General features: G+C 30.5%; 2 protein-coding genes and 2 non-coding genes across 5 annotated transcripts; 2 read left to right on the plus strand and 2 right to left on the minus strand.

Moving 5' to 3' along the window:
• Nucleotides 1–322: 322 nt before the first annotated feature.
• LOC136975403 (uncharacterized) lies at nucleotides 323–8,213 on the minus strand. 2 transcript variants are annotated; one of them, XM_067270452.1, is made up of 15 exons: nucleotides 8,102–8,213; nucleotides 7,752–7,911; nucleotides 4,446–4,522; nucleotides 4,298–4,378; nucleotides 4,043–4,228; nucleotides 3,432–3,535; nucleotides 3,202–3,316; nucleotides 2,916–3,117; nucleotides 2,770–2,837; nucleotides 2,268–2,354; nucleotides 1,238–1,402; nucleotides 1,084–1,175; nucleotides 909–1,011; nucleotides 754–834; nucleotides 323–669 (listed from the first exon to the last, which is right to left on the minus strand). In XM_067270452.1, exons 1-15 carry the CDS (start codon nucleotides 8,154–8,156, stop codon nucleotides 554–556), a joined length of 1,692 nt encoding a protein of 563 aa, XP_067126553.1. In that variant the 5' UTR covers nucleotides 8,157–8,213; the 3' UTR covers nucleotides 323–553. The 2 variants fall into 2 exon arrangements, with proteins under 2 accessions (XP_067126553.1, XP_067126561.1); XM_067270460.1 differs by having other exon boundaries at nucleotides 8,108–8,175.
• An 88-nt stretch (nucleotides 8,214–8,301) lies between these two features.
• Nucleotides 8,302–16,177, plus strand: LOC136975355 (uncharacterized). The gene is made up of 15 exons (XM_067270413.1): nucleotides 8,302–8,305; nucleotides 9,593–9,647; nucleotides 10,131–10,225; nucleotides 10,543–10,628; nucleotides 10,806–11,009; nucleotides 11,077–11,112; nucleotides 11,202–11,267; nucleotides 13,636–13,710; nucleotides 13,785–13,850; nucleotides 14,328–14,402; nucleotides 14,482–14,556; nucleotides 14,632–14,697; nucleotides 14,775–14,832; nucleotides 15,527–15,715; nucleotides 15,908–16,177. The coding sequence occupies exons 1-15, from the start codon at nucleotides 8,302–8,304 to the stop codon at nucleotides 15,928–15,930; spliced, it is 1,173 nt and encodes a 390-aa protein (XP_067126514.1). The 3' UTR covers nucleotides 15,931–16,177.
• Nucleotides 16,178–20,409: 4,232 nt separating this feature from the next.
• Nucleotides 20,410–20,491, plus strand: TRNAL-UAG (transfer RNA leucine (anticodon UAG)). Its single transcript has one exon. It is a non-coding gene; the product is annotated as a tRNA-Leu (tRNA).
• A 382-nt stretch (nucleotides 20,492–20,873) lies between these two features.
• Nucleotides 20,874–20,955, minus strand: TRNAL-AAG (transfer RNA leucine (anticodon AAG)). Its single transcript has one exon. It is a non-coding gene; the product is annotated as a tRNA-Leu (tRNA).
• Nucleotides 20,956–22,719: the final 1,764 nt, after the last annotated feature.

Here is a 22,719-nt window from a genome sequence, read left to right on the forward strand (position 1 = left end):
TGAACGTGTCTTCATTACGAAGTGACAGACAGATCACAAAAAGTTATAGATATGGTTATATTACATATATACAAATAATTTATAACAAACTACCGTACTAATGATCCCAAGCGAACATAATCAGCATTTCTGTTCGTATTCCACAACATAATAACTAGGAAAATTCATTCGAGGACCTATGATTTCAGATATTCATCATTTCAAAGCAAAATTTGGTTTAAAAAAAATTGACCAGCGGCTAAGGAAATAGCAACAATCAGCAATGTCAAGACAAAATCTTTCGTCTCCACAGCACACGATAGGATAGGCCCATGCCGTAATAACGACAAAAAGTTTATTTTAAACTTTCCCTGTCATATATTATGCAAATGTTAACTTACTATCTGTAATAGTAATATGGCGATTCTTTGTAGAAACATAACCACATTACCCATATCACCAAACGTCGATCCTTACCATATGTTAAATAAAGCTATTTCGATTATAGTTTTATAAAATTGTACATAAATCTTTAAAACAATTCAATCTAATTTCATAATTACAAAATTTCTTGTCAAAATAATATGCAAATACGATCTAATGGGCATTTTAATTCATGAGCAGCGTGAAGTAAAGCAAAGAGCCAATATAAAAATCCAGCAATAGCAGGTGATGAATTTACAACCATAGCTGAAAGAATTATATAAACACAATATCACTTTAGAGAGCATTTTAATGTTAATATTAAATGAAATTTAAACACGTGCATATTACTGTTCATTGTCGAAGCGGGCACCGATGATCCTGAAGATATGGAAGTATTTTCGGATTTCATGTTATCAGTTAGGCAGCTTCCTATTAAATTAAAAAATAATTAATTTTACTTTAAAAAATATTAATCATATTTAAACGGTAATTCTATTATAAACCTATTTTAATTAAATCCATCGGTTTTTGAAGAGGGGTTTGTTGTCTAATACAATTCTCTCCAATTTCGACAATTTTTACCGTATTCTCATCTATCTTTCCTGCCTGAAAATATAATTCAAAATCTATTAAATGAGAGGATTTATATGTATTTAATTGTTATTTTATATTACTTACAAAACATCTCATTTCTTTACTTTCTAAGTGAAAAGCATAAGAATAAACAATTGTCCCATCTATCCAATTTCCGTAGCAGAAATAATGATTAACTGAAAAAAAACTCAAGATTAACGATTTTAATTTATAAATGTTTAAAAACAAAAGAAAATACCTTCTAAGACTTCATTTATATCGTGGCACTTTACTATTTTTTGTAATAATAAATCCGGCTGGACACAATCAGTCATTATTCTGAGGCATAGATCTTCTTGAAATGGAAGAATGCCAAAATATTCCCCCATTATCGGAAAAGGTAAAGTTTCATTCGTATCACTTCCTATTTTAAAAATTTAATACAGTATTTGTATTATTCAAATATTTTTACCTTATGCGATTTCGGTATAAAATAATAAACATTGTCTATCAACGAAAATAAGACTCACCATTGTAAAGATCTATTAACGGACTACTGTTGTTCCGTTATATACATATATATTACATGATCTAATTTTGCATGTCTTTATGATAGTAGTAGTAATAATAATAATAAATAATACTCGTATATTCGTAAAAATTGGAATAGCCTAGGATTATCTTTAATTCACCACTAACCAGGGTCATAGAACGACAGGGGCAAAGGGGTACACATACCCAAGACGCCCAGACCATGGGGCAACAAAATTGTTACATGGCGAACTAACAAATTCATAGAAAATTATCACATTCAAATATGAAAAATTACATTATCACGTGCACTTGTAATATAATATGCATTATGTTAATAAAAAGTATTTTTTATGATTTTTAAATTTGTAACAGACTAATGAGAGGCTTATCGAACAGGCACCATATTTAAGTTTGCCTCTGGTGCCAAATACTCTAGCCACGGCCCTGCCACTAACTGAAGAAATCCAAATTATAATGAATTATATTTTTTTCCGAGTTATCTGTAAAAGAATATAGTTCATTATATGATACATAAACGATTACTTGAATTGCATGAATAGATAATTTTAGTTAAATTTTTTCATCAAAATGTTACATGCAAAATGTTTCAAGTTTAGACTATAATTAAGATAAATTTCTTTTGAAAATATTGAACTTATGATAACAGGTCAGAAATTTATTTTTCCTAATTTATATAAAATGAAATGTCTCTAAGTTAGCCAATAGTAAAAGAAAATACATAACTATTAACTTACTGAGTTTTGTAAACCAGCTTTTATTATTAAACTGATCGTTTGAACACAAAACAGAAGAGGTATCATTAATGCTTTCAAATCGTTTACCTGGAAAAATTATATAAACTTTTATACAAAAATAAATAAAATAATATGATTGATTGATTAAGATTACACAATTAAGATTAATTAAGCCACAAGATACATACTAAATTACATAGTATGAAAAAGAAATTGAATTTATATATCAATATGTAATCTAATACACTTTAATAAGTATTTTATAACGAAAGAATATAGGTACATAATGACAAAAGAAAATACAGTATTTCAAAAAATCATTTTTCAACAATATTTCATATTCTCTACTAAATTATTTTTAAGATTAGGAGAAAATATGTAAGTAGAAAGGCCTTTTTTTAAATAAAAAATTCAATAAAACGGTGACTGGACATAACACAAAAATTAGTGAATAACACTATGTTAATGTAATAAAATAAATTAATAATAATAATATACGCACCTAACTGAAATTCAATGATATTCATTGTTCTATTGACCAACCATATACAACCATATGTTTTTTTATCACTTTGAATGAAAAATACAAGAATTAATTTACTTTTATAATAATAGAATGAAATTCAAAATACAAATAAATAACATTACCACTTATCTATCGCATATATTAAATATCTATTTGAGTAGAAAGGATTTTCCATTCGAATACAATGAGATGCGTGAAAATTTATTTTTTCATTTCCGCCATAATTGATAATATTTCGTTCAACGGTTAAATCTTCCCATTGACCAAGTGACCATTCAGGAAACGAACAACTCAGGTCTTTAACAAACTTATTTGAAATTTGAACTATAAAAACAATATAAATAATGAAATTATAGTATAAAGCAAGTCTTTTTCGATATAAATTTTAAAAGTAGAAATCTATCGTGCCTGGATGAAGAATCATTGTTTCTTGGCCAATAATTGAAGAATGTAACGTTCCGCATCTGTCATCACTCGATAAAGCCAAATATATATTTTCATTTTGAATATCTCGTCGATATAACTTTAAAAAATCAGAGAATGATTTGTATTATTTCGTATCAAAATATAACCAGTATAAATATCTCCGTAAGACAAATAAAATTAAGTATGAATGCAAACTTTTCTTTTATACTTACTCCACATAAGAGTTTCAATTCATTTCTTTCATCTTTCTTTTTCAGAATGATATAACGTTGGTTTTCAAAGGCATCCCAATCTCCCAAACATTGAAATCTTAATTCTTAATGAAAGAATATAACACAATAGTTACTTTACTGTAAAAAAAAACTTAAAAAATTCATTAACATATCTATTACGATTAATCTTTTATATTGTAAAAATTTAAATATTCAAAATTATATATATATATATTTATACTACACCATAAAGCAATTTTAAAATTTATTACTAAACAAAATTACACATAATTGAATGTTTTCATTTACACATTTTAAAATTATTATCTAAATATTTGGTTAAATTTACCTATAGTATACAAAATGGCGGCTCGTCTCCAATTCCAGCAAACAGAAGGAAAACAGTGGGGACGCACGTTCTAACCTAACCTAATCTATTCTAATAATTTGGCTGGTAATAATTATGGTAATTTATTAGAATAGGTTAGGTTAGAACTTGCGTCCCCACTGTTTTCCTTCTTCTGTTTGCTGGAATTAGAGACGCCGCCATTTTGTATACCATAGGTAAATTTAACCAATCATTTTAATATTATGTTTATACAATCTCTGACCTTTTTCTGAAAAGCTACAATTTTTATATTTAATGTGGAAAGTATCAGAAATCGGACAATTGATCAATTCCGAAATAAAAGAATAGCATCTTCGTTTCCCTCCATCAGCTGAGTATGCCATTCGGAATTTTCCTCTGAACGGACAAAGAATTTCTGAATGATGATAATCTTGTAGCGTTTCTTGACCTTTAGAGAATCAATTATTATTAAAATTTTATTGTATACAGTTGAAAACATTTTAAAAATTAAACTTACGATAAAGAAAATACTTTTTCGATGACACTGCGATGGCATTTGGACAAAAAATCTGCTCTTCTGAATGGCATGAACTTAAATCTACATTCGAAAATTAATGATAATTATATATTTATATTAATGTTTTAATTTTATTAATTTATATTACCTTCTGCTAGAACTTCAATTATCAAAGGACTTCTTAATATTAACTGAACACATTTTAAACAGCTCTTGTTTTGATTTCTGTTAGTAAAAAAAAAAAAAATAATTTATTTTCCTCACTGAATAATTGTAAATGCAATCTGAATATACAGATTATATTAATTCAAAATGTGGTGTGTATAAAATGACTACAGTACGCTCAAAATTCAGTATTTTAAATTAACAAATGGACAAGTAATTTAAATAAAATACAATTCTATGGTAAAACGAGATAGTCTATGAAATATAATACAATTAAATATTGCGTATCTCTGCTTTACATTCTTCAATTTATTTCTATATTAATTCCACGTGAATGTAATTTGAGTACTGGATTCCAAAACAGAATACAAATATATAAATGGAATGTTATAGCGATCGGTCGAAAATCCTGGAAGATTTTTACATTTTTGGACTCCGGGACTCTTAAAACGCCGAGAAATGCATAAATATAGAAAAAAATTCGGGAGTTTGTGTGGGAAGGTCACGATTTTGTTCACCTACTTTGAAGTTTAATATTTCATGTCTCTTTTTGAAAATTTTGTAGTGTGGTTCCCTTATTAGGAGCATTGATGCTATTAAATTTTGGTGGTTATAAAAGGTCGCGGAGATGAGGAGATAGAGGGGATCGTGTCATATCTCGAGTAGGATCGATTTAGTTTTATTGGCATAAGGCAATGTAACACGTGGACAATCTGCCGAGGAAAGAGTGCCTCTTGAAAGATCTTTTATGGGAAACTGGCCCTTATTTACGTGGTACTAATGTGAAGAAAACCCGGAAAACTCAACGTGGCCAGCCTGTTGGCGAGGCACGAAGCTACGACCAACTACCAGCGTTCAGTGATTTTATCCACTGGGGCACTGGTGGGTGGGAGTATAATCAGACTTAATGTAGATTTTGTTCATTATCAATACAGTCAAATCTTGGATTTCGAGCAAATCGGTTCACGAACAGAATTTCGAACTCATTATTGCACCGTTTGCCAAACAAACTACTCGGCAAGAGCCTGCCACAGATCAGAGACAAAAATGGTGAACTACCTATACTTCCTACGTTAAAGAATGTCGACGGTCCAACCAATCAACGAAAGGACTACCGATTCAGAAGTTGGTGGCACCGAGATCGCCTTGCGTCATTAGACGTCACGACACGAATCATCGATGACGTTGGAATTTAAATTAGATTTCAATGCAGGAAAGATACTACTTTCGTTTTTCAGTGTGTGCTGCAGTTGGTTTTTATTAATTAATTTGATTTAAATTCATGTTAATTCATGTAATATAAATGACATCCAGGAATTCGTGTTTAAAGGTTAGGATGAATGAAATTATCTTTTGTATGCATTTTGATACATGAAATACAGCAAAAAAAGGTAAAAAAAAAAAGGTTTTATTTTGGAGGCCAGGAAAGAATTAGCCCATTTTATATTGTTTCTTATGGAAAAATCTGTTTCGGTTTTAGAACTTTTAAAAACGAATTATGTTCGAAAACCGATGTTTCAGTGTATAAAAATTTTATTTTCTTTTATAAAATGTATCTCTAGTTTCAAAATTAAGCGTTTTGCCATTTAATAATGGTTAATAATATAAAATGTTTTAAAGTACCATAACAGATGGCGCCACTACAATTTTAAATTTTTTTACTGGTAAAGTTATGCAGCTCTGCTGGATTTTTGCGAACATGTTACAAGACACGAAACAGTTTATAACGTTAAACTCGTCAATAAAAATTAATCTCCATAATGATTTTGCTGTTACTTAAACCAAAACTGGTAAAAAAAAATCTAGAAGAGTTGCTTAACTTTCCCGGCAACATTGGTGGAGCCATCTGTTATTATATTTTATTAAAAAGTTTTAATATTTTTAACTAAAATAAAATGGCAAATAGCTTAATTATGAGGGTAGAGATGGATTTTATAAAAAATTGTAAGTGCTAGTAACAAGTAAAATCATCATTAAGACTGACCTTACTGGAGATACACACAATCCCTTTTATCGTCCCCATCCTTCGACCTTTAATTACCAAAAATCAATCCCTCTAATAAACATTTTCTGACTAATACAAAAACAGTAAATTATAAATTCTGAGTGGAACATACTTTATATATTTCAATCATTTTTAAATACAGTTTTAAAAAGATATTTTATTCCAGATATTTCATCTGGTTGCACGATGTTATCTGTGGTTTCCAGAAAACTCGAATTAATAAAAAAAATGTATTGACGTTTGTAATTGCTTATTAAATATTTATTTATACAAAACATCAATTTTATTAATTACAATGATCTAGGTGTGTGTTCGAAATAAAGTAATTTTCTATGATTTTCTCAAAATAAGAAAGGTTTCAATGAAAATTTCATCCATTGGATGAGATTGAGAGGTCATATAAAAAAATGTTTCCAATCTTTGTTTCCATTCAATTAATGTTTCCAATCAATTCTAAGATGTCAATAGAGAGGTTGAGGTCGAAGTTTTCAACGCGAAAACGTGTACGTCTGACGTTCAGCGCTGCCTTCCTGTAAGCCTAGAAGTTTGACAATGGCGTTTGGAACGTCTAGCATGATTCCACAGACTTTCCAAACGTCATTGTCAAACTTCTAGGCCAGGGATGGCAAACCTATGGCACGCGTGCCCAAAGTGGCACGTAAGAGAAATCATCTGGCACGTAATGTATCATATGATTTCTGTCTTTTTCAATCATCCTTTCTGTTTATCACCTGATCATCTTTTCTTTCAATCAGATTTTTTACGTTTATTCGAATTAAAGCGTATTTGTTTAATTTCTTTAAATATCATTATTCGAAGTCTAAGACATTGGCACGCATTAACATCTTTAAAGCTAAGTATGCTTACAATATGGCACGCGGACTCAAAAAGGTTCGCCATCCCTGTTCTAGGCTTACAGGAAAGCGCCGCTGAACGTTTGACGTACACGTTTTCGCGTTGAAAACTTCGGCCTCAACCTCGCTAATACTTTGTTATATGGGCTATTTTATTTCGATATTGCTTAAATTTCTAATTTAAATCTTCCCAAAGAAATGATATTCAATTTACAAATTTTAGAACTAACCCGCTACATATTATTTTAAAATAAATTAATAGAAATATTAACTTTATCTTGGTTTTTTTTTATACGTTTAACTGAGATCGAACGAATTTAAGTATTAAAATTATAATAAGTTTGTTATTGCAAGAAATAAATGATTAACGTATCAGGAATTATAAAGCTAAGAAATTTAATTTAATATTACTCAAAAATATAAAAATTACCTTTGAGCTAAAATAAACCAATCAAAATTCTTCGAATGGCATTTTCCCCAAGGCTTAATCTCATCGTCTTCAATCGTCACTTCTACTACATTATTAGAATTTCTCGAAAAATAATTTCCTCTATAATTGTCAGGAAAACGACACTTGGATGCCTCTAGACCTATTTGAAAAATAAATTATATATTGTGATGAACCAAGTTAAAATCAACGGTTGGAATTCAGAATTAAATACGTTATGTATTTTAAATTTTTAAATAATTACCTTTCCTTACTTAAACCCCTTTTAATGTGAAGAAAGATCTTAAAGTTTTGCTGATTTAAAATACAAAATAATTTATAAAACATCTTACCTTTACCTGTTATAGTTAAATATAAAAATAATAAAGATACGATGATAGCAGGCATTTTGTATTGTGGAAGTTCTTCCTTTGATAGCGAGCGGCCGAGTGTTTTGCGTGAAAAAATAATCCACAGAAAACAATCCAACAGAAAAAAACCACGTGATCTTTTTTTCCCATTGATTTGAATTTGCTCCAGAAATTTGTCTTAAATGCGTAAATTATATTTATAAATCGGTTTAATTATTAATGTCTCCTTTAAAACTAATTTTTCTATAGTAATGTTTATCATATTTAAAACAATATAACGTTTTCAATTAGCAACTTACTGCATACTTAGATGTAAATAATAGTTTGCTTCATAAATATCAATAAATTTGTTTATGAAATAAAGTATACCTAAATAAACTATATAAAAAATAATAAGTTATAATTTTACAGATAAGACAAGTGGTAAAAAGTGCAATGTATTCGGATATCCATTAAGTAAATTTTCTTTACATACACGGAAAGTGGCGTGATATAAACGAATACTAAAAGTCATCGGCATAAACATCCATTAAACACTTAAACTTATTATATATTTGCGTGAATTACGCTAATAATATCTGTTAATGTATCATAATAATGGAAATAAGCTTTGTAAACCACTTAAAATATTACAGATTTATTAGCTTTAGTAGTACAATTGTACTGGTGTTAAACTAATACGGTACTTGTAGTTTTACGTGTAATAATTGTTCATTAAAAATGGCTAGTCTTGTTAAATAAATCATTTACTAGTGTTATGAAATAAGTAATCGATAAATTAATACTTTTAACACGTGAATTTTAAGAATTAATGTTATAAAAGGTTTATATGAAGCATTTTTTTTTTTTTTTTTAGAGCATTTACAGTAAAACCTGTGTAAACCGGAATCTCACGGTACCAAATAATTTTTTTCGTTCAGGCAGGTTTCCGTTTTATTCAGGTTCCATTTTTGACAGATTTTACTGTATATTATACATTAAACTATAATGCCATAACGAAAAGAGATTGTAATATTTGTATTAATTAGCTATCTTTTACATAGCATTTAAATAACTTATCAATTTAAATTTCTTAAAACTAATTAAATCTTCTTATGAAAATACATCCAATAGAAACTGCAGTAAATCTTTATAAGTTACTGTATCAATTATAATGGACTAATGCAAAATTGACAAGTAAATGCAAGATAACTAGATCTATTTGTATCTACACAAACACTTATATTGACTTTTTATATAAGTGCTGAAGGCCATTTACCTTCAATCAATCATCATTAATAACAACAGCAACGCTTTTCGTGTAAATCCGATGTGCTTCTGAATTAAATGTGATTTTAACGGTAATAAACTCTGACACGATTAGCTTTTCTTTATATGATATAACATTTCTAAATTAATAAATGAATTTTTGCTTACAAATATATATTTTTAAACGCAGGTAAAACGGACATCCTGATGGTCGAGACGATTAAGACGTCATCCGACCGTTCTGGAAAAACCGAGATCGAATCCTAGGAATTTTTAATGGGTAATTTATTCCCGGAAATGTCGGGCCTCGTCCCTTATGATCAGGTGGCTTCATTGTGGGCCAGGTTGAACCCACGATGAGTATTGAAAAAACGTTCTGTTAGGGCCAACAATAGGTTAGGTTAGGTTAGGTTAGAACGTGCATCCCCACTGTTTCCTTTCTTCTATTTTCTGGAATCAAAGACGAGCCGCCATTTTGTATACCATAGGTAAATTTAACCCGTTAATGAATTTAAATTGATCACTTCCATTATTTAGAATACAGTATTATACTTTTATTTCTATAAAATAAATATATTTTAATTTAGAACAAAAACAGTTGTCGTAAAGACTAAAATAAAAACGTATTTATTTATGAAACAAAATTCGAATTTTTAAGAAAGAACATTTCAAAATTTGATTAGGATTTTGTTCTTATATATATATATTCACGTAAAACGTTAAAAATTATGAATAAAATTAGAATTTTTATTTATACTTGCAGCATTATAATAACCTTATTAGCCTGTTTAAGTTTAATTATATGCTATTCGTCACGTACACCAATTGTGTACTTTTGGAAGTCAGAAATATCGCAAGGTAAATTAATAGTTGGCTTATAAGCAAAATAATATTATATAGATATAAATATCTTATAAATTTATATATTATATACTAAAATAATGTTTTTATTCATTATTGAAATAATTATTTCTTTAATCAAGAAAACACAATTGAAGTATCTTGTATCAAATAATCATAACTTATACAAGATATAACTCTGTAAGTTATGAACATTTAAGAATGAAATTTTATTGAAATTTTCCCAATTATGATGCATAAATATATACTATGCATCGCTAGCGCCATAGTATAACAGAAAATTACACACTCAATGCAATATATTATTATCATAGATGAAGTACATGATGCGAAAAAGAATAGCGAAGGCGAATTCTGTATACCTAACTTGCAGTTTTGGGAAAATTATGAAGTGGAATCTGTAAGTTTTCTAATAATATTCGATTAAATTAGTATATTTTTTTATAATGAAAGCTATTTAAACGTTGTTTCATAATATAAACAGTTTTAATAAACTTAAATAAGTATTAAGTGAAAACTTTAGAATAAGACATGAAAAAATTCAAATATATTTACTTTATTTGCTTTTTTTTTACAGAATTTGCAAAAGGAAGTGGACGAAAAACAGAGCTTTACATTTAATTTTATCCTCAAAAGTATTGCTCAGAATTTTCTTCTGTTTATAGGATCGATCCTTCAGCATTTTCTTTCAGCCTGGATATGGTGTTGTGTTAATGATCCACTTATAGCTTGGTTTGTCTTTATTGCAGCTATCGCTTCATATCTGCGAACGTTTTCAAAGGTAAAGGTGTAAATAAAAGTAACAAAAGAAATATTCACGAGTAATAACATGATAATATTTAAAACAGAGAGAAAGAAACTCAAAGGAGGAAGATTTTAAAATAGTAAGTTAAAATTATAATTTTAAAATTATTTTAAGCTTATGGTTTTGTATAACTTTATTAATACTTAATATTTACATAATTATGTATAGATTAATTCAGATTTTATCACGCCATCCACAGAAGAGATTTTAAAATCTAGTGATGCCTATCAACAAGTAAGATTTTCATATCGACTTTTTTTAAATTAAAGTTTTTGAATTGTATACAAATATAAATTAAATATAGTTATTTTATGCATTATTATTTATTCAATTAATTTTTCAATTGTTATATTGTTTAAACCTAATCGGTATGAACACGATTGGGTGTAACTAGATCAACTTATGGTTGTCCGATAATGCATACTTTATGAGCATTTTTACTGCACATTTTGTAGATTTTGCTAGTTTCCGGTCTAAATAAGTGCATTAAAAACTTTATAGTTTGTCTGTAGGATTGCAAGTACTACTTTTTTTGTTTTCAAATGATGTATAGTGTGTTAAAAGTATCTCCGGTGGTTGTATATTATCCAAACCTATCAGGCCATGTGGTCGTTGGTTGTCACCTTCAATTTTCCTAGAACTCGTAATCCATTCCAATTTGTTTTCATGTTTATCCCGAAATTTTGTTGGGATGTTGGGATACTATGTTGGGCTCATGTAAAACTCATGTAAACTTTATATGAGAAATAGCATTCTGCCATACAGATACAGATGAATGTGAGCACCAGAAATTAAATTTTTTAAAATTTTGATTAACTCGCTTTTTTAATGTAACACAAAAGAACACGTTTTTTATTGACATAGAAATACCTAAGCTTTTAAATGTTCAAAGTCCTTTGAAGTAACTGGAATATAATAGTGAAGATCCTTACGTAATCCGTTAAAATCTTTACGATGATCCGTCTCGAGTTAGTTCTTACGACTCGAGAATGTCCGTACGATGGTTCGAGGAAAGCTACACCTCCACACTCAGTCCAGTGAATATTTACAGGATGTACAAGTTTGACAACATTGCACACACAATGCAACAAAGGTGTGGTGCCTCACGTAACAGCTTGTCTGTTGGGGACTATTAGACTCTGGGGAAAACTCCGGTAGGTTTGCGGAGTTGGCTCAACCGTGTGGCCGTCCGGTCTATACACTAACCCTTCTCAGAGGAATTCCTAAGAGGAGAAAACTCTCTCTACACCTCAAGGGCTTCCTAAGTGTCAGAGACTACCACGTATCCGGTCTCTCGCCCTTCTCCCCGTTCCTCTCGCCACTCTTACAATTTAAGGAGTTCCACGGCGACAACTTGCGACCAATCGGGTCCTTCTTTTCCCCTGGGAGCTTCCAAAGACGTCCGCCCTCCTCCCGACGACGTAGCTTACAGTCGCGTCCGTCCCTTGTTTACATTTCTCAAACCGAGCAACACGTGGCAGACACATTGACGTGTACTCATAAACGGGGACACTATACCTTTGTTCTCCCCGGCCGTTTATAGCCCCAATGCCAGGTGGGACCAATTATCCCGGTCGCGTGGCTTTTCGACCTGCTACGCTAAAAGCGGACCTTTACAATAATTATTGTAAATGTTATATTTATTAACTAAATAATGTTGAATTTAAATGTTTCAAAACATTTAAATTTAACATTATTTAGTATTAAAACGGGTAAAACAGTAAACGCTAACTCTGAGCTACTAAGAAAGTTAGTACGGAAATTTGGATTCTAGACATGTAAAACTGATGAAAAAAGACTTTATTGTTTTCAGTTAATAACCTAATTTGCTCATTTCTTATCATTTGTACAGGGCTATAAACAAAAATAAAACACTACTTTAGACTAATGACTCGTTCTCAGACATCTTATACATGTTTCGTATGTAAAATACTTAACTTAAAATCGTCACGACACTTTTTTTCTGTCACGGGGGGTGCCCCCGGGAATCGATAAATCGTCACAAAATTTTTATTATGAATAAACCTAGTCTATATTGGGAATAAAAGAGCGAACCCCCTAATGTTGATAAATCGAATAATGATCGATTATATAGCATATAAAGTTATAAAATTTTATCGAACATGTAATTTTAATTATAATTGACCAGTAGCGGATTATGTTCCACTGTAATTGACTCGATTTTGTACCTTCTACATGAAACATTATTCTAATACGTGTTTCGTTACGTCATAATTTTCAAATCCCTTATGCCACCTATTGTCGCATGTTTACACTCTCCTGTCTAAACTGTGTGATGCAATAGACGTTAGTAAGATTTTCTCAGACAGAAATATTCTTCCCGTACATATTCATTTCAACCTACAAATTTTAGAGTAAGCTATATTACTGGTGCTTTTAACACGCGTAATGCATATTTCAGGCATTTTAACGAGCATATCTACAGTACATGCATGTATTGCGATTTTAAATGCATATAAATCGATCTTAACTTATGAGAAAATCCTTTAAAAATTTTTGTAAAAAACTATGATTTAGTGTTGTCTTCTCACATACTTTAAACTAAAATGTGTATTTTTTTTTTTTTTTTTTTTTAACTTAGATTCGTATATTAAGTACATATTTAAAGAATTGCGAAAGAGTATTTTCAGAAAATATAAACGAGCTGACAAGTAGAGTAAGAAAATATTATTATTTGATATTATAATTTGTTGTTTTTTGTGTATATTAATAACAATATTTTTAAATAAGTTTGACGAAATTGCTAAAATTAGCAACAACGATATTCAAAAACAAGTAGATTTTCTAGAAAATAAAGTAAGTTTGAGTGTTTTTTTAGCTGCAATTTTATCATATTTCTCTTTAAAAATGAAATTATCATATATAATAACTGATTGATAATTTAAACTATGTTTAAAATATAATTTGTACACAAGACCGTCGAGGCGAGGCGATTTTTCTCGTCCCTTCTCTCGATGGTCTTGTATGATAGAGCTGTTCTTTCTACCTCTATAATGTTATTTTTACTAACAAAGTACAAAATATTTAACATTCTTTTTATTATATGCAAAAAAAGTTGTTCTAAAAACAAAACAAAAAAATGGCAAAAAGGACCACTCTATTCCCAGCTCCAAACTTCGGCCTGTATTGATCGTTTAAAACTAAAGCTAGGAATTACTTAAATTATATAATTATGTAATAAGTATTATTTAATTATTTATGATAATTTTAAAGTAAACATTCGGAAAGTAGAGAAATGATTATAATAATTGCATTAAATTTATAATAATTTAGATATTTAAAAACGAAAATATGTTGGATAAACTTGAAAACGACTTAAGAATTGAAACTGAGTGCAGGAATATTCTCGTAAATATATTTAATTAATTTAGTTTATAATTATAGAAAAAATAACTTTTTAAACGAATTGTTTTTAAATATTTTATAGATTCAAACAATAATACATAAAATATGTGAAAATAAAGATGAATTTGACTTCAGAGACAACTCTGCATTAATTCAGGTAAAATAATAATTATAATATAAATAGGCAGTAATATAAAAATTATAATATGATAATAAGTGTATGAAATTTCAGTCTGAAGGAATAGGCGAAACTTTCAAGTTACCAATTGGTTTTAAACAGTGTGATGTTTCGTCTGAAGTAAAAATATAAATTTACTATATTAAATATTAATATTTATATATAAATAAATTAAATTATTGTATACTTTTATGTAGATACCACATACAGATATAATTGAGGTGAAAATGCCATCAAAAAACTCTATAAGTGAAGGTAGAGTTTTATTCATATTTATTATTATTATTTTTTTTTATAAATCTAAAAAAATACAGAATATAAAACTATTAATATTATTATTGAATGTAATATATTTTAAGAACATGTTAACTCATTGAAAAATCACTGTACATGTGTTCAGTATTTTAGGACAGATAACAGATGATAATGAAATTAGAGTTTGATAGGCCTATCTATAAGAATTTATGGACAGCCATAGCTTTTTATCTTCAAGAACAGGGGCACCCATACATTGGGACATTTGGGGCACATAACTCCTTTTCGTCTGCATTGCCTTTTTCCCAATCCCCGAAGGGAACTTCAGATTCTATTATTACCAAATAACAGAAAATTTCATGGCTTCTAGCCTATTATGCAAATATAAAGGAACTAATAAACTATATTCGTCCATTGTTACATGCAACTTCGTCGTATGTTGGCCAAAACTTGATCACCTTGTGGTAGCGCTGATCGTTAGTTTGAAGCTTCTTGTGTAATATATAATGCCCTTTGTTGTAGCTTGTTCCCCCTTTTTTATACAATATGCGGGCGCCGCCGGTCGTGAATCTGGAAATCATATCTTCCTGTTTGTAGAAATTCAGCAATGATAAACAAAGGAACTGAGTTAACATATTCTTGCGCAAAGCCTTCATTTATTAATTTTATAATATAAAAATGTTTTTAATTAAAGGTTATAAAGGGAGTAATTTAAGTCGTAGGCATTCTTCTCCTATAAAACCTATTAAAATTGATGATGAAAAGCATGTTAAGTTCAATGATAAAACGGATTCTTTAAATGATTTTCGAAGACGTTCGATTATAAGAGCAGCATCCTCCAATTACGATGCTCTCATCTCCTGGTTTACGAGACAACAAAGACGTAAGTTTTGAGGCCTAAAGATTATAAAATAAAGTATTCATTAAAGTCTTAAAGAATATATATATATATATTCTTTAAGACTTTATAAGACTTTATATATTTATATATATATATATATATATATATACTTTTTTTTACTTATAGTTATTAGTTTTTACTTTTATATTTAATTTAAAATAATTTTTATTTTAGTAAAAAGTGAGAAGATGGTATAATTTTTGGAATGCTTTCAAGTTTTAAGAATTTCTAAATTTTTTAATACAATAAATTCGAATACAGATTTATGAATTTAATAGAATTCGTCTTACAAAATTTAAAATGATATAATTTCTGTAAAATGAGGCAATAAAATAAATATTTTAAAACTTTATATAATTCTTTATAAATTAAAATATAATTCACAGAGATATTTCAAAATATTTTGGATATTTCTTGTTTAATGAAATAAGTGTTTAGTAATAATAAGAGGTATTAAAGGAAAATTTCATAATAAAGAGTGTCAATCTTTGTCTCACAACACTTATAATAAACAAAATACAAAAAGCTGTACAAATTAGCATGGACTTCCGCAGGTGATTTTCCAGAGGGTGGCAAAGTTTGCAGACAATTAATTACACCAATGGAATATTTTAGTGGTTCCTTCGGAGGGGCAAGTGCCCAGTTTGTTCGCTCTATATCAATTAATTGATATATGATAGAGACCATAAAAAATTTATAATTTATATGCAATATCTTTATTATTGTTATTTGTAATGTATTAATTGCCACGAATATAAATTACACAAGTTTTAATTTTTGTTTACTATGGATATATCTCTTGTTTGTCTACTCTAAATTATTCAATAAGAGAATTAATTTTCTTAAATTCGAATGATTTGGTAAAATCAAAATAGTCTCTCTTCTTTGGTAATCAATTTATATAATTTATATTCAAGCTGAATTATATGGGATTAAGTTCAATGAGCCAATTGAAATATTGCACGAAATAGCAAACACTATTGATCCAGACAATATTATATGTAAATCACATTAAGAAGAGGAAATTGTATACATGCAACTATAACAAGCAACAAAAAAAAGTAATGTTTGGGAATATAAATCAAAATGAGTCTACTAATTTTCATAAAATAAATTGTATTTCTGAATAAATTCGGATTCGGACTTAAATGTAATATTAACGATATTATTTTTAATTCTGAATGTATTGAATTTAGAATTATTGTTTAAATTATTAACAAAATTAATGAGCGTAAAAATAAATAAATCTTTACGTATATTAAATTTCAATACGCACAGATATATTTTAAGTACTTCAATATAAGCATTAAATGAAATAATTTTCCGAATTAAATCTTCTGTTAATTTTTAAAAGTAGCAATATATTCTCAATTGTAAATAATGTAACTTCAGACGTAACACGTGCGCGTATACTTCTATTTACAAATTAAACACGGGAGTTTGTACTACGGAGTAAATGTCACAGAGTTATTACACAAGGTTTGTATACTTTTCTCACGAACATTTTCCAATAAGATATTTTCCACTTGCGTTGTATCGAGAGGTAATAACCGTGGGTTAAATATGACCAGGTTGTTATTGTACTGTACATATGAAGAAATAAACTATAAAACGAAAAGCTTTACCATAGAATAGTTCAACGTTGACTCAGCGTACAAAGAAAAAAATGTAAGAGAAAGTGTAATTATCTTTTACATTTTTTCTTTGTACGCTGAAGAGTTGGCGTGAAGGTTGTTGATGTGGTGTACAGCTGCCGAGATGGCTCAAGTGGCAGCTATTGCTTTGGGAGACAAAATCTGGACAGATCAAAAAATCCCAGGAATTTTTCGGGATGGGCTGTCCGGATATGTTGGGCCTCATCCTCCACCACTACACCACTCCATTGGGGCTTGGCCGAATCCGTAACGGGCTTCCTAAAAGGTCTCTTTCAACGACCACAGGGCAAAAAAAGTTATTGGAAAAACCTATTATTTAGTCAATTTCTTTCAAACTTTTTCAAGGGGTAGATTAAATCATATTCAGACTACTCAGATAATAATTTGAACTCGATTTATTTCTACTTCCCGGTAATTTTAACACCATTTTAATTAAGTTATCTTGAAATGAAACTATGCTTTTTTAGAAATATTTATTTCTCTTGTGTCTCTGGTAATACTTCAATTAAATCACTTTTGATGTTTTTCTAGATAATATTTTCTTCAAAATTTCTTTTAGCTTCTGATTTTCTTTATCTTTTGTATCTTTCGGACTTTCTAAATAATCTTTTCTTTCTTCCAGCGATTTTTGCTCTGTAGATTTTTAATTTTATGATTTTTTAAGATAATGCTTTTTGTGTTTGAAAAGCTTATTTTCCCGTTTTAATGGAGGTAAAGTATTCAGTTTATTCGATCCGACTTTATATAAAGATGAATGCTCCTTTCTTTTCATTTTATCTTTTTCGTTGTCTTTGAAAACGATTTCTCTTTGCATTGTTCCTTTATTTGTGTCGTTCTCAATCTTTGGAAACACGCAAACAGGAGAAGAATTAAATAATTTATTAAGTTTTTCTTTTTGAGGCAAATTTTTTGGAATTTTATCAATACGTTGGGCAATTTTTCTTTTAGATTGATCCATTTCCTCTTTTAATTTATAAGACCAGTTTATTCGCGGTTTTGCAAGTTGCGACAATCGTTCGCTGCATATCGATTTTGATACTACTCTTTTTGGAACGGGAAAGACAATTAATTTCGGTTTTATTTGTGTAGTAGGAATTTTACTGTAAATACATTTATTAATTTGAAAAGTATTTTAAATATTATATATTAGGCCGGTCTTATTTTCTATATAAATATTAATGTATTAAAGTACAAATTGATAAAACTTAAAATTATTATAAATTCTATAATACTTTCTAAACTACGTGCTACTGAAGAAAATTTGCATAAAAACTTACGATATATGTTTTACAGAAGTTGTTGTGGATCCTTCTGTTATAAATGATTGGTGTATGGGATATTCTAAACACTTTTCTAATACGGCTGGCTCAATATAAAATACATTTTTAGTTCTTTTTATAAAGTCCAATTGATCTGATCCATATAAAACAAAATGAAAAAATTTTGGACAAGCTAATTCTGCAGTTCGTTCAGTTGGATGCGGAATTCTTGAAATGGGAATCAAAAAATAATCTTTGTAATTCTCTTTAATATTATTAATCTTCTTCTCCTCAGATTTTGTGAAATTATTCATGTTAATTTCATAAAATTTGTTGTTCTTATTTCTATTATGAAATTAAAATGAGTTTTAATTATAAAAAAATTGTAAATTGTTGATATTTTTATTAATAAAAACATTTGAACTAAATAGCGAAGTTGAGGCCGAAGTTTTCAACGCGAAAACGTGTACGTCGGACGTTCAGCGCCGCCTTCCTGTAAACCTAGAAGTTTGACAATGGCGTTTGGAACGTCTAGCATGATTCCACTGACTTTCTAAACGCCATTGTCAAACTTCTAGACTTACAGGAAGGCGGCGCTGAACGTCTGACGTACACGTTTTCGCATTGAAAACTTCGGCCTCAATCTTGCTAATATATGTTGACAATGCCAGATTATGGATAAATGAAGCCCGGTCATAAATAAATTTGAGGGTTTTCCTATACAAGATGTCCTTAACGCGTTTGGCAACTTGGGCATTACCTAGATAGTGGTGGTAGATTCAGAAGGTGTCAAAGATCAAAAATTAAAATACATAGCGTGCTACATATATTGAATGGTCTGATGGCTGAGGAGTTAAGGTACTGGCTACCGCTCTAGAGGGTCCGGAAACTAATCCGGCGGGTCGAAATACCCCAGGAATTTTTTTTTGGATGGTATGATGGACCCTATCCCTCGTATCCGGTCTCCTCCATTATGGGCTTGCGAAATTCACAGCGAATATGATTTTTAAAAAATGCGAAATTTAGTATCCATAAGACGGAAAAACTGTAAAAAAGTGTAATTTTATATATGCTACAGTATATCAAAACTAATAACATTGTGATTTCATTATGTTTGTTACCACAATAAAAGTCCACATTTATAGCTCAAGAATATAAGCGGCCGGATGGCCGAGCGGTCAAGGTGGCAGACTACTGCTCTGGGGGACCCGGGATCGAATCCGAACGGGTCGAGAAATCCCTAGGAATTTTTCGGGGGGTGGTCTGTTCGGATATGTCGGGTCCCGTCCCTCACCACCCGGTCGCCCCATTGTGGGCCTGGCCGAACCCATAATGGGCCTACTAAAAGAGGCCCTCTTAGTGCCCACAGGGCGGAAAGAGTTAAAAAAAAAAAAAAGCTCAAGAATATTACTGTTACAATTATTACTACCAATATTCAAAGAAAAATTTTAATATTATTTCTATTTAAATATAGATTTTTAAAACATAATTATGCCGACTTAACATTCTAAGAATTCTTTTAAATTTGTGTCAGTATTTTAAAAATCTCTAAATTAAAACATGCTGTACTTACCGCAAAGATATTGATTTTACTTTTAAAATCAGAAGAGAATTAATTTTAATAATATTAAGTTGTTACACAGTAATTGAATTGTTACATGATGCAAAATTTACGATTGTTAATTAAAGAAAGAGGTTAGGAGAAAGACCGAAACTTTCTTGTCTTCTTAATTGATGCAGTATTTGTCAAACATGCTCGAGCGGTAGGGTGGCCGAGTGGTCTAAGGCGCTGGTTTTAGGCACCAGTCTCTTCGGAGGCGTGGGTTCGAATCCCACCCCTGCCAGTTAATGCGATTTTTTACGCATTCTTGAAATGCGAAGCTTTCTTTTTATCCTCTACCTTATTTCTACTAAACATTTTAACGGTCATGTTTGACAAATACTGATGCAAAGTGTGCAGAAACGGTTTCTCTGCCAACGTTTCTGTTATTTCAGTTTTCCATCGTAACGTGCAAAACTCGCATTCGCTTCAGAAATCTTTCCGATAGCCTTAGATTTTTAAGCGATTGCAATAAACGCATTGTGCAAACGTAGTAATATCATCGTTCTCCGTTCGTCCGTTCCCGTACAAATCTACAAAAAGAGAGTAACGATAGCGACTTGCAAAAACGAACGATTTAATTTGCATACATCGACGCAAAACTAGACGTAAAAAATCGGATTAACTGGCAGGGGTGGGATTCGAACCCACGCCTCCGAAGAGACTGGTGCCTTAAACCAGCGCCTTAGACCGCTCGGCCACCCTACCGACTGCTTGCGCTGTTACCAAAATTGTAACTGTTCATGCTGACTGACACCGATAAAACAAGGGATAAAGTTCTTTTATAGTAGCCAAGCGTTTGCCACAGAAATTGGCTACAAGTAATTAATTCCCTGCGACTATAATCAAATACTTGTAATAGACGGAGGTCGATTGCGTCACGAACACCGCCCGAAAAAAGAATAGGGTTTTCATCAGAAATACGCTATCCATCGTTACTTTTTCGGAAATCGTTATTTTTTAGGTCATCAATTTCGTAATTTGATTTTACAACGGATGCCCAGCCAAACCAAAAGTTATGTCTGGTCTTGTGTGACTATATGTACCGTCTGATATTGGATCGTAAACAACGCGCAACTGAAACGCAGCTTAGGTGTTGGCAGAATGCGATAGAAACTTTTAGTGGAAAATCGTTTAAATTTTCGCGCGGATAGACGTTGTAGTCACGTGTAAAATTTAGCGCAAAACTTAAGCAAGAAACGATCAAAGGCTGACGTTGCAAACAGAAACGATCGCATCCGTATTCACCCATATCTGGTGTGTGGAATTTATCTCAAAGAAAGTCGCTATATTCAAAGTAGCGACAGCCTGTCGCATTGTAATTGAAGTCAGAAGACAAACGATTAGCTGACTGCTCTAGTCGCTGCAAGCGAAAAAAACGTCGGACACATAGACGGAAGGTTATATAATTGCATAACGAAATGTTTGGCTATTGCAAGAGCCTGTTTGAAGAACGAAATTGGAGCACGATTTCAAGGAGTTGGTAGGGTGGCCAAGCGGTCTAAGGCTTTGGATTCAGGTACTAGTTGACCCACCAGTGGTCAAACGGTTCCGTTCCCTGACAGCCGATTGCAGAGACAGAGTTTACGTTAAACGACGTTTAACAACAGAACGGCCTATAGGCGTTGACTAGCTGAACCGCGGTTTAAAGTGCGTTGCAAAGACGACGAGCGTCTATTTCTAAACGCTCTCTACTCGAACTTCGGCAAAACACTGCCTCTTACTTTCTTGGCCATTACTCCCCTGTTTTAGGAGTCGTTCGGTCAATCGGGTTATTCGTTTGTGACGTCAGAAAAGGTCGCCAGCTATATTCCGAAAGCTTCCGGAAATAAAATCTTAAGGCCGTCAACAACCATTGTTCGGCAGTTAATGACGACCATTTTCCATTTTCCATTTCGATATTTAATTTCGTCGCCAATACGGTTTAAAATACGAACAAATTCATATTTAGAAAATTTATACCGAATTCGAAATTCGTTTTCAGAATAGATTTTTAACGAATTATTTCGACATCGTATTACTGTCACCCTTCGTAACTGTAGAAATAAATAATTTTAAATATTTTATTATTACTCTTATATACTTTTTTTATTTCTATAAAAAGTTTCGGTAATTATTAAAATTGTTTCGTTTGTTTAACAGAACGTTCTGTAACTACAATGACCCCAAAATGCCTCAGCCTCTAACGTTTTATAACCGACACGATAGGCCTACTCTAATTGTAAATAAATGCATCTTATTTAAATTAATTGTAGTTTTAAGTCCTCTCCCATTTGAATATCGAAATTTGAACATTTAAAGTATTTAATTTTGTTATTTTTGCTCCAAGCAATTAATTAATGAATAATTTTGTCGATTCGTACCGTTTACAACATTTATCAAAAGAACGATATCCATTTTTTATCTAAACTTTTCCACCACAAAACTACAAAAAGCCCTCTAAACCTGCTGTCGAGTGAGTCTAGAAAGTAG

Source organism: Centruroides vittatus, unplaced genomic scaffold, assembly GCF_030686945.1.
Source record: "Centruroides vittatus isolate TY-2023 unplaced genomic scaffold, ASM3068694v2 contig_1089, whole genome shotgun sequence".
Classification (NCBI taxonomy): domain Eukaryota; kingdom Metazoa; phylum Arthropoda; class Arachnida; order Scorpiones; family Buthidae; genus Centruroides; species Centruroides vittatus.

Excerpts from the sequence above, each read along its gene's own strand:
- LOC136975403 (XM_067270452.1), bottom strand. The coding sequence starts at position 8,156 with ATGCCTGCTATCATCGTATCTTTATTATTTTTATATTTAACTATAACA. Across the intron at positions 3,536-4,042 it reads TTGTAGCTTTTCAGAAAAAG|AATTAAGATTTCAATGTTTG; the intron begins GTCAGAGATTGT and ends TCTTTCATTAAG. Across the intron at positions 1,403-2,267 it reads AAGCTGGTTTACAAAACTCA|GAAGTGATACGAATGAAACT; the intron begins GTAAGTTAATAG and ends TTTTTAAAATAG.
- LOC136975355 (XM_067270413.1), top strand. Across the intron at positions 13,851-14,327 it reads TAGATTTTCTAGAAAATAAA|ATATTTAAAAACGAAAATAT; the intron begins GTAAGTTTGAGT and ends ATAATAATTTAG. Across the intron at positions 14,698-14,774 it reads AGTGTGATGTTTCGTCTGAA|ATACCACATACAGATATAAT; the intron begins GTAAAAATATAA and ends ACTTTTATGTAG.